The 11,603-nt window shown below is 35.9% G+C and overlaps 1 protein-coding gene and 2 long non-coding RNA genes across 4 annotated transcripts; 2 read left to right on the top strand and 1 right to left on the bottom strand.

Moving 5' to 3' along the window:
• Positions 1-420: 420 nt before the first annotated feature.
• LOC127157218 (uncharacterized) lies at positions 421-815 on the top strand. Its single transcript, XR_007825866.1, has 3 exons — positions 421-459; positions 592-660; positions 769-815. It is a non-coding gene; the product is annotated as an uncharacterized LOC127157218 (long non-coding RNA).
• Positions 816-864: 49 nt separating this feature from the next.
• LOC127157209 (uncharacterized) lies at positions 865-3,744 on the top strand. 2 transcript variants are annotated; one of them, XM_051100443.1, is made up of 3 exons: positions 865-1,120; positions 1,219-2,266; positions 2,369-3,744. In XM_051100443.1, exons 1-3 carry the CDS (start codon positions 1,093-1,095, stop codon positions 2,589-2,591), a joined length of 1,299 nt encoding a protein of 432 aa, XP_050956400.1. In that variant the 5' UTR covers positions 865-1,092; the 3' UTR covers positions 2,592-3,744. The 2 variants fall into 2 exon arrangements, with proteins under 2 accessions (XP_050956400.1, XP_050956399.1); XM_051100442.1 differs by having other exon boundaries at positions 867-2,266; positions 2,369-3,743.
• Positions 3,745-6,139: 2,395 nt separating this feature from the next.
• Positions 6,140-7,297, bottom strand: LOC127157217 (uncharacterized). Its single transcript, XR_007825865.1, has 2 exons — positions 7,199-7,297; positions 6,140-6,500 (listed from the first exon to the last, which is right to left on the bottom strand). It is a non-coding gene; the product is annotated as an uncharacterized LOC127157217 (long non-coding RNA).
• Positions 7,298-11,603: the final 4,306 nt, after the last annotated feature.

Genomic DNA, 11,603 nt, shown 5'->3' on the forward strand with positions numbered 1-11,603 from the left:
CGCTAGTTCTGCCGCTCGTCTGAGGAACAACATAATTTAATGTAACTTACTATGTCAGGATTGTAGCTTACAATGTTAAGGCACGCCGTCATGTTAAACAAGTAACCTAGCTGCCTTTGTCGTCATGTTCATCACAATCTGTATTTTAAAAGCGCTAACGTTATATAAATAAAGGTGACATGACTTTAAGCAAGCTAGCTGGCTTCTTGCCTCGTTATCATACGTAAACATGCCGTATAACTTAGGGAAATGATCATTTGACCTTTATTCATTTTTTTTTTTTTTTTTTTTTTGCAGCAACCATGTCTGTGTCCTTAAAGGAACTCTGTCAGATGGTCAATGTGCCATATGATCAGGCAAGGGCTCTAATAGAGAGTGAGAGCTCTGATGGAGAGAGTGTAGAGAGAGAGGAAGCAACACTGGAGGATACAGTGATGGAGGACACAGTGGTGCATGCTGGTAGAGTAAATTTCTGAGAGATAATCATGATTTCACATGCCAAAATTTATGAGTTTTATGCAGATGGATTTCACAACAATAGACATTTGTTTAAAAAAATATTCACACTAATTGTACCATGTGTTTGAAAAGATTTATCTGGTGGTCTGGAGGGAGAGGAGGCCTCGCTGCTGGCTCCAGAGCAGGTGCAGTTTGACACGGGTAGGTTAGATGCTTTTCTACAATTTCTCATTAAAGAGTTAACACTGTTGACAATGTATAAAGATGTAACTCATTCATGCATGTTTGGTTTGTGTGTGTATTTCGAAGTTTTCAATCGTGGAAGGGAAGAGGACTCTAATGCAGAGGAAGGCGCACATCCAAGGAAAAGACTGAGAGCTGAAAAAACCTGGAAGAAAGTGATCAACAAGAAAAGAAGAATGGTTGGGAAGTCATACGTTGGAAAACAGAAGCAGAAGGAAATAATGAGGGAGCCATGGGCAATTGGGCCTAGATGTTCATCAGCAGCATGTGCCAAGTCAGCTAAACATCACTGCAGTGCAATCGGCACGCCTGAGAGGAATAACATTTTCAATGAGTTTTGGCAACATATGACCTGGGAGGAGAAGAGGATGTATGTGCATGGTTTAATTGATGTGGTCCCCGTGCAAAGGAGAAGAGGGTATGAAAATTCTCGAAGATCAAATTCTTTTTTTAATTTTTTACGGGTCAGCGGGCAGAGAAGACGCGTCTGCAAAAGTATGTTTTTGTCTACCCTAGGAATAGGCGAGTGGTCAGCCCTTAACTGGGCAAAGGAGGGACCCACACAAGCAGACACAGAGGGACAAACACACAGCAACGCACGTCGTTCAGTGGCAGGTCATGAATTCATTCACAGCTTTTTACAGGATCTCCCAAAGGTGCCCTCACACTACTGCAGATCCACAACATCCAAACAGTATCTGGAACCTGTGTTTCAATCGATGGCTGATCTGTATGCAGTGTATTGTCGCGCTGCAGCAGAGAAGAATGCAACACCTTTGTCAAGGCAAGTGTTCACAGATGAGTTCAAGCGTCTCAACCTAGGCCTTTACCACCCAAAAAAAGACCAGTGCAACATCTGTTGTGCTTTCAAGACCGGCAACTTACCTGATGACGAGTGGCAGCACCACCTCCTGCAAAAAGAAGAGGCCCGCGCCGAAAAGTTGTCTGACAAAAACAAGGCCAGCAACAACACTATGGTCTTATGTATGGACTTGCAAGCCCTCCTTTTGTGCCCAAAGCTAAAAGCCTCTGCCTTGTATTACAAAACAAAGCTTGCAGTTCACAATTTTACTGTGTACAACATGCTGACACACAGTGCCACATGTTATGTCTGGCATGAAGGTGAGGGATCCCTGTCTGCCAGTGAGTTTGCTTCATGCATTGTCGACTACCTCTCTGCACACACTGAGCCTGACACATTTATTCTGTGGAGTGACGGCTGCGGGTATCAGAACCGGAATGCAGTTCTAAGCAATGCACTTCTTCAGTTCTCTATGAAGAAAAACAAAGTCGTCATTCAGAAGTACCTTGAGAAAGGGCCTACTCAGATGGAATGCGACTCCGTTCACAGCGTCATCGAGAGGCGTCTGAGGGACCAGGATGTGTATCTCCCAGCAGAGTATGTTAACCTGATGAAGAAGGCCCGTGTGAAGCCTCATCCATATGAAGTCAAGTACATCGACCACACCTTCTTCCAGGACATCACCAAGCTGAGGCTCTGCAAGTCTCTGCGCCCTGGAGTAAGGCCTGGTGACCCAACTGTCCACGATATCAGAGCCATCAGGTAATTATCAATGTAAATCTTATGCATGACATTATGATGTTGCATATTATTTTATGAAATCTTACAGTGATTATGATGTTGTGTTATATTTTGTGCTATTAGGTACAACAACAATGGAACGATGGACTTCAAAATAAACCACTCTGATGACTGGCATCCACATCCAAGTCACCAACTCCGAAACTCCACCTCAGACAGCCACACAGTCACCCCACTCTATTCAGACCGCCTGAAGATCAACGAGCTGAAATTCAAACACCTCCAAGACCTGAAGGAAGTCATCCCAAAGGATTTTCACAGCTTTTACAACAATTTGCTTCACTAGCTTAGAAACTTGAAACTTGATAAGAAACTTGGTGATTTTCTTTCTTCTGCTGAACACAAAGGAAGATATTTTGAAGAATGTCAGTTATCAAACAGTTAACTGGACCCACTGACTTTCATAGTATTTTTTTTCCTACTATGTAAGTCAATGGGTCCAGTTAACTGTTTGGTTACTGACATTATTCTAAATAATTATCTTCCTTTGTGTTCAGCAGAAGAAAGAAACTCTTGAAAACAACTTGAGGGTGAATATATTACAGAATTTTCATTTTGAAGTGAACTATCCCTTAACACAGGCAATGTAACAACACACACAGAGCACAGATACACGCACACAGACAAGGGCTCACCCTACTCACAAACACAAATACACTCAGTAATGGGCTTAGTAAAGCAAGCCTTGTCTGTGTGCATGCATCTGTGAGGCTATGTGCGTGTTGTTACATTGCCGTCATATTGACTGTTAATCTGTTAAACTATGATATCAGTTAAGATATCAGATATTTTTATAGTTTTGATATCAGATATCAATAATATTTATTATTTATGTATTTATGTAATATCTACTTTTTTACTAGGCTTATTAATAGACATACATGTGCATTGAAGTTTTTAAATGTATCTGATATAATACTTGAATTAAATTGAATGATTTGGATACCACCATTAAATTATTGTTTTTATTATTATTTTATTGACTTAGCTTTTATTTTTATTATTATTTTACTGTTCAGCTGTTTGGCCTACTTCTAGACTATGCCTCTCTTGACACTGTGCATGTAAAATAGTAGCAAGTTTTTATTTATGGGAGAAAAAGGGCTGTCTAATGGCGCCAAGTAAGCCTATCTTTGGATAACTCTTGTCTGTTTTTTAAACAATAACGAGTGAAAATAGTTAGTTTAGATACATTTGAGTAGGCCTGTTTTGTTAAAAATCGATAGCTGTAATGCTTACGTGCAGAATGAAGCCTGTGAGCCATGAAGGTAAGTTTGCATGCAGATTAGGATAATTTCTGTCTATTAGACAGCCTAGTCACCTCATCGTTTTTTGTATTTCATTACTTATAGCTCTTAAACCTTTAAAATAGAGTGTAGGAAGATGTTAGCACAGTTATTAATTTTTGTAACTACTGAAGCCTTTTCTCGTCAAAAGGCTCAACGCGACCGCCGACTTTGCGTGCAGATTAATCTCCGCCTATTAGACAGCCTGTTTAACGTTTTATTTTGGTATTGCATTACTCATAGCTCTTAAACGTTTAAAATAGAGTTTAGGAATATGTATGTAACCACAATCATTAGCTTTGAATAGCTCTTTAAGCCTTATCTCTTGTCAAAAGGCTCAACTCGACCGCAGACTTTGATAAACAGCTGACAGCAGCGACGTCTGTGTCTGTTCCATTCTAATCAATGACAGCGTAACCGCGTATCTCCCTGCTTTCAAGTCATAAATCTCGTATCTCCATTTAAACACGATCATGGGGAAATGTTGTGTTAATGTTGGTACACAACAGTATATGATAGCAATATAAGGTATAATACCAACTTTAACGATACAATGTTTAATAACTCAAAAAAAATGCAGTTTTTTTTTATTTCCTGAAAAATATTGGTTTTGGAGATACGATGATTCCGCCCGACAGCGACGATATTCAATAATAACTTATTTGAATTGTTTATACATTAATCAACATCAATCCAAGTAAATTTCAAGGAAAATCTGCTCACTCTGCTGCAATATTTGAAAAGCATCTGGGCAGATATTTTGGGCATCCATGACCAAGTCCAGTCTATTTGAATGGAGAAATCTTGAAATCTTAAATCCTTCATGAAACTGAAGCTCTCGGCTGCCAAAAGTGTCAAGCAAACTTAAGTTACTTCTGTTTTTATGCACATGAATGTGTGTGAGAGATATAAGTGTGAAAAACAGAGCAGAAACTGACCAGTGCATCAGGAAGTTTGATTTTAGTGCTGAACAATGATATTCAACATATGTGAAGATTGTAGAATAGACAGACCTTGTTTGTACTGTTGTATGTTAAACTTTTCAGTCATTTTAAAGCGGTTTATAAGGATCCTGCTGGAGCAACAACTAGTGACCGAATATGGAAAAACAAGGCCATAGAAACTGGAAACTTAAATCCTTGTCTTAAGTGTTCAACATTTACATAATCTAATAAAAACATATTTCTAATGTAGGTATGAGATCACAGTCTGATCGTGTTTTTGATTCAGATTTGTTCTGATAATCATCACTAGAAGCTTCTGTGAAAAATGTTCAGTATATTGTTCAGCAATTTAGGAAATATTAAAAGATGTAATTATATAGCAGAACTCTGATTAAATGTCTTGAATGTCAATTATAGTGATGGTGATTGAATTCATCTTTTCCAGAGATGGATTCATACTTTTTTTTTTTTTTTGAGCATTTTCATTTTGTATGTATTTTCAGTGACTGGTGTGTATTGTTTTGTTCTCTGTTCACTCCTGCTGGTAGATTGTAACTCTGGGAAAATGAGGCACAACCTCCTCATCTGAAGCCCAAATCAAACTTATTTGTATATTCTGGTGAAATTAAAGTATTTGCAAACAGCATATTAATTGAAAGTGTTTTATTTTGTAATACAGTATTTTGTTGTTTCTTTATTTGGATACCCATTTGATACCCATGCAGGGCCATTTTGTAGATACAGAAAACCCCTCAACAAGTATATACTGTTTTTAAATTCATAGAAATTGTCTGCTTTTGACACACATACAATATATTTATTGTATGTATGTCAGTAAATAGACTCAAAAGCTAGCAATCATTTATAAAAAATAATTGCATTTATTTGACTTAATTTACTGAATAATGACAATGAATACTAATATTACACCACCCAATTATGTAGTTACTTCCTTTAAATTCTCTTTGTCAGCGCAACTTCCATCTACTACTTCACTAGAAAAAGATATTAGCTATTTCAGTACTTCATTGCTGTTCTCTACTTCTCAGGCACATTCACACTGTTGTTTTTATGGAGCCTCTTTGATTATAATGTTACGGAGTGAAGAGTTTGTGAAGTGCGGATCCAAATGCATGTTTTTATTAAATGACATCGACAAAGACAGTCATATACAGGCTTGGTCAAACATACAGTAGGCAAACAGGTATATACACAGCAAGACACAAGAGTAATCCGTTAGACAGACAAGGGTCGATCGGTGACATAATCCAAGAGGCTGGGCAAAAGGGTAATCCACTAGACAGTTCATATGAGGGGCAAAACAGAGTCCCAAAACAAACCGTTGACAGTATATTTAAATGTGTGTAAGTAGCATAGAGACGACGGCTTCACTATACAGGTATTTGCAGCAATTTTGGTAAACATTACAGCATATTATGTGTGACGGAGCGGTACAATTATGAAAACCAACCTTTTACCAGTAAGAAAATCCGACTACGCCACCCTAGAAATTAGCTCTAGGGAACAATACTCAAAACCCAAAAATGAAGTAATTAAGCACACAGGTTCGGTTCCCTCATGCAAGTGAACAGGAGACGTGGGTATAATATAAAAATACAATTGTTTATTAATACAAAAATGTTTTAAAATGGACACTAAAATGTCAAAGAAGCAACAGGAGATCCCACTTTAAATGGAAGAAAATGAATTTACAAAAAGAATGAATGCAGATAATGACACAAAATCAACTTTAAATATGAAAGCAAAATAAATACCAGCAGGGCTGAGGCTCCCAACGGCAGGAAACAAATGGAGTCTGATTTTACAAGAGCACACTTTCACGCGCACACACACCAAGGTGCACTCAGATCACACTACCACACACTCGAAGTGGTACACAGCACGCAATAAAGAAGAACCACCACCACAAAGAGGAGGATCCGTTCACCCGTGGGACCCCAGCTCCTGCAATAAACCAAAAATAAATGAATAAACTATAACAAACAAATAAACACCATTAACTTAAAACAAAATACAACATAAACATCAATTAACTAATAAAACAACTCCAAACAAAGGTGGGTATCAATACCACATAAGACTGGAAGAAAACATTAAGAAAAATCAAATAAATTCAAACAAAATTACAAAGCAACTTGAAGTTAGATGTAAACGGCATGTAAATCAAGTTGCATTAATAAAGAAAAAAATAACATACAAATAAAACAGCAAACACAACAGTATATAATTACATATATATATTGTACGATAACCAAAAAGAACACAAGACAAACTTGACTCCCACAAAATTAATCAAAAGAAAATAAAGGACAAAACTAAACAGTTATTTTCTCTCAATAAAATGAGATCGTCATATTCTCCATGTTGATGCACAAGCAAGAAACGAAACAATAGGAACCAGACGAACAATCCCCTTTCAACAACGATGATGATGGCGTCTGCACGACAGTGTGAACAGCAAAACCGTAGGATTGTGAGCAGAACGTCAGCAGCGCAAAGCGGAAAAACAGCAGTAAATACAATATAAAACAAGAAAGAACGAGAGGGAGAATCCGTCAAGGTATCATGCAAAATAGAAAATGTACAGGCACAGATCTATAAATCATGCCCACCGATAGCACCCTGGGGTACAGGAAACGCACCTGAGAGGCAAACAGTCATTAAATCCACCAAGCAGCACCGACAACACACTGACACCAGGCCAAAACGACACTGCAACCACCGTAAACACGGGCACAAAGGGGGAAAGTCGGACGTGACGCCTCACGGGCAACAACCAATCAGCCTTTATATTGAGGATACTAGTCGCTGATAGGTAAATTCGGCTGTCAGTCACCTAATTTCATTACATATGCATTGATTTTTACATCGATGACATTTACAGTATAATTGTATTCTGGAGAATGATGGAGAGGAAACCCTTACGAAAAAACTCTGTATCTCTGATAGTGCTGGTTTCTGCTGCTGCTGGATCTCTGTTGATTATAGCTGCCCCAATCTTCTGCATTAGCAGGAAAAGAGACCAAGAGGGCAAATATTACCTACTACTGAGAATTTTTTTGTTGTTGTTTCCCCATTATGCTTTTTTGAATATAACATTTCAGATTGTGTGTGATAGCTATTTGTAAATGTAAATGGTCTGCAAAGTTTTAAAGCTCAAAGCGCACAACAAATAAAGTTTTTGACAATGTAACAAATCATAATATGTCAAAAATCATCAAATGTCCATAGTATTTTAAGGAAAAGACAATCATGTGCATTTGTTCTGACATAGTACAAGGTTATGAGTTTCATCATGTAAATGAATGGCTAAAGAGATGTGTCTAATCTAGATTTAAACTGGGAGAGTGTCTTTGAGCCTCAAACATTATCAGGAAGACTTTTAATAGGTAACCAGTGTATAGATGATCAAATATGATACAATCATATATTTTGGAACTGGTAAGAACTGGTAAGAAGAGATTATGTGTGCATGTTTTTGGACCAATAAGTAATGCCTCAGTTGTATCCAAATTGAATGGAAGAAAATATTTTATATTTAAAATATTTAAATATTAATCCAATATTTTAGATCTTTAATACAGTCTGTCAACTATTAATTTAGATTGTTTAAATATTTAATTGATTATCATCAGCATAACAGTGGAAAGTCATTCCATTTTTTCTAATAATATCACCCATATAATATTATTAAGTGGCAGCATGTATATTGAGAATTACAGAGTGCCTAACACGGATCCATGAGGCACTCCATAATTTACTGATGTTATCTTGGACATAACTTGGATACATCTGATATGTATCTGATAGGCCACATTAATGCCTGTTACACATCCCTCCCCATCCCTTGAGATATTCAGAGATAACAAAATCATTAAAAGCCTGATGAACTGTTAAGAAGTAGGAAATAAACTATTTCAATATAAGAAAACATAAAGTAAAGATAGTTTGAATCCCATTGGCACTTTAAAATGAATAATAATAATATAACAACTGGGATATAAATAACATAAAAGACATCATATTTCCTGCTAACAAGTAATTGTTAGGTTATTACTATACTGCAGTTATGTTATTAACCAATGTTTTAAAAATATATAAATAAATAAATAGCAAACATAAACATAAATAAACCTCACAAGGGAGCAAAAAACAGTGTTGCAGAGAAAGTGCACCAATAACTCTCACATATCTCTCATTCAGAATATTGAATTTTTTATTCACATCTATCAAACAGTTCAGAGTGGTGAAGAAATCACATATGCTGATCCATCATTCTACAAAAGAAAAGCACAGGAGTCGGTAAGAAACTTAATTTCTGTGTGTATATGTGTATTATTAGAGCAGTAATTCTGATCTAGGTGTATTTATGTGTATGTGAATGTGTGTTTGTGTTTTCTTTTAGAGAGTTCAAGAGCAGGAAGATGTGGTGTATGCAGGAGTGGCCATTAGACACTGATAAAAATGTAATTCTGTTGACATCATTAAAAAAAGTTAATCAGTGTTAATGTGGTATTAAATAAATACTAATGGCTTTTATCTCAGGGCTTTGAAGCAGGGTTTTTGTTTTATGTATGTTTTTTTTTTTTTTTAATTATTATTATTATGTTTTTAGATGTTACTGTAGTAATAGTGTACAGAGCATCCTGTGTGTCTGTGCTGATACAGTAAATCCTCTGAAGCTCCACCTACTGGATGAACATGTTATTTTACATGCTCTCTTTCACTGTGATATTTTAAAATCCATATATGCAAGATATATCTTTGAAATTCTTCAAATTGTATTGCTTGAACTGTATGCCTGTTTTCCTGAGTTTATAGTATTGTTCCTTTTTAGTACATTTTGTAGTAAACACAAAATAAATGAATAAAAATATCTAATTTCAAGAAGAATTATCTATACTAACAGCCTCTGTCTTTTTTGTTTGTTTGTTTTTTGATTTTTGATTTTTTTTTTTTTTCATTATCTTGTTTACAATAACATTTCTCTAGGCGTATCTTGCATACTTACAATTGTTTAAAGGAGAAGTCCACTTCCAGAACAAAAATTTACAGATAATGTACTTAACCCCTTGTCATCCAAGATGTTCATGTCTTTCTTTCTTTCTTCAGTCATAAATAAATTTTTTGAGGAAAAAACCCCAGCATTTTTCTCCATATGATGGACTGATATGGTGTCCCGATTTTGAACTTCCAAAATGCAGTTTAAATGCAGCTTCAAACAATCCCAAATGCAGTTGTAAACAATTGTAACCAAAACAATCGGTTATTTCCATAAGAAAAAAAAAAAAATACAATTTAAATTCTTTTTAATGTCAAACCCTCCTCTTGTCTTGCTCTGCCTGAACTCTGTGTATTCTGGTTCAAGACAGTTAGGGTATATTGAAAAACTCCAATCGTATTTTCTCCCTCAACGTTTATTTGAATGAATTATAGCATTTATTTCAGTAAATTATCAATCGACAGAGAAAGAGAAAGAGAAAGAGAAAGAGAGAGAGAAGGCGAGGAAGTTTTTTTTTACCCATTCGGTCAAATATTGCACTACAAAGAGCAATACTACTCAAACATTAAACTAATCATGGAGGCGGCCCATTCTGTTTCAGGAAGATGATAATCACTAGAAACAAAAATAAATGTTGACTGTAAAATTAACTAAACAGAAAGTTTTTAGAAAACACTTTAATTTCGTGAAACTCACCAGTCAGTGTGAATAAACTTCTCCAGTAGCTCCTCCCTTCATAGACTGAATATGACGCTTGATTTGATTTGATTTGCAGAAAGAACACGTGAACTCATTAACACATTATTTAAACATTCTATTATTCTAACAAACATAAACCTCTAGGTCGGTGTGTCACGTGTAGGAAAGAGTAGGGAAACACCCTGTAAAGGTGGCCAGTAAATAACATCAACACAGAGACTATGGAAATTCAACACACAACAAACTCCTGAGTAAAAAGCTCCCAAAGAAAAGCATTACAACTTCCATCTACTACTTCACCAGAAAAACATAGTAGCTATTTCAGTACTTCATTGCTGTTCTCTACTTCTCAGGCACATTCACACTGTTGTTTTTATGGAGCCTGTTTAATTATATAACATTAACAACAAAAATAATAAATGTATCTCATTACATGCTAAATAATAATAATAATAATAATAATAATAACAATAATAATAATAACTAGATGAGTAAAGTTTGAGAACAAACTTTAAGTTGGCTTGAGAAAGCACGTTGTTAGCATGATTAGCATGTTGCTAGCATTTTGTTAGCACATGTTTCTAACATGATTAGCATGTTACTAGCATGTTGTTAACATGATTGGCAAGTTACTAGTATGTTTGTAGCATGATTAGCATGTTACTAGCATGTTGCTAGCATGATTTAGATAGCTCGATAGATTAGAAATATTAGAAATATTAGAGTGGAAGCTTAAATGAGTCTGAATGGATTAGAAAAAGTACATAGAAGGGAAGCTTGATTGAGCCTCAAGGGATTCTGGGAGTTTAGATTTGAATTTTGTCAGTTGGAGTTTGAAGAATGTTGCTCATTTGAACATTCCGTCAATGTAAGTCTATGGGATTTTTGGTGGTTTTGATAGTCTGGTTTACGAAAACCGTAAACTTTTGCATCAAGCCCCTGTTCATTTCAGACACTGGAATGGAACAATCAGAATCCAAAAGGAATGAAATTCTAGACTAATTCAGCTTCAGATAAGAAAAACAACTAAAATGATTAAATGTCAGGAGAATATAAGTCAGTATAAATTGTTTTAAAACTTAAAAAATCAGTAAAATGGGTCTGTCTGTGATGGGAGGTGCTACTGGAGGAGTTTATTCACACTCACTGCAGAGTTTCACTAAACCACTTCTTTACAGACCAGCTGTACAACTGACATTTTCAGGAGCAGCAAGACTGATTACACTGAAGAAAATGTTTGATATATTCAATTTCTTCTTCTTGTTCTCATGGAGTCTGTCTGGTAAGTATTTGTATGACTTAAGTTCACTTTACATTATCATTTGTTCACATGCAAATTATCCTGC

This window comes from Labeo rohita, unplaced genomic scaffold (genome assembly GCF_022985175.1).
Source record: "Labeo rohita strain BAU-BD-2019 unplaced genomic scaffold, IGBB_LRoh.1.0 scaffold_101, whole genome shotgun sequence".
NCBI lineage: Eukaryota > Metazoa > Chordata > Actinopteri > Cypriniformes > Cyprinidae > Labeo > Labeo rohita.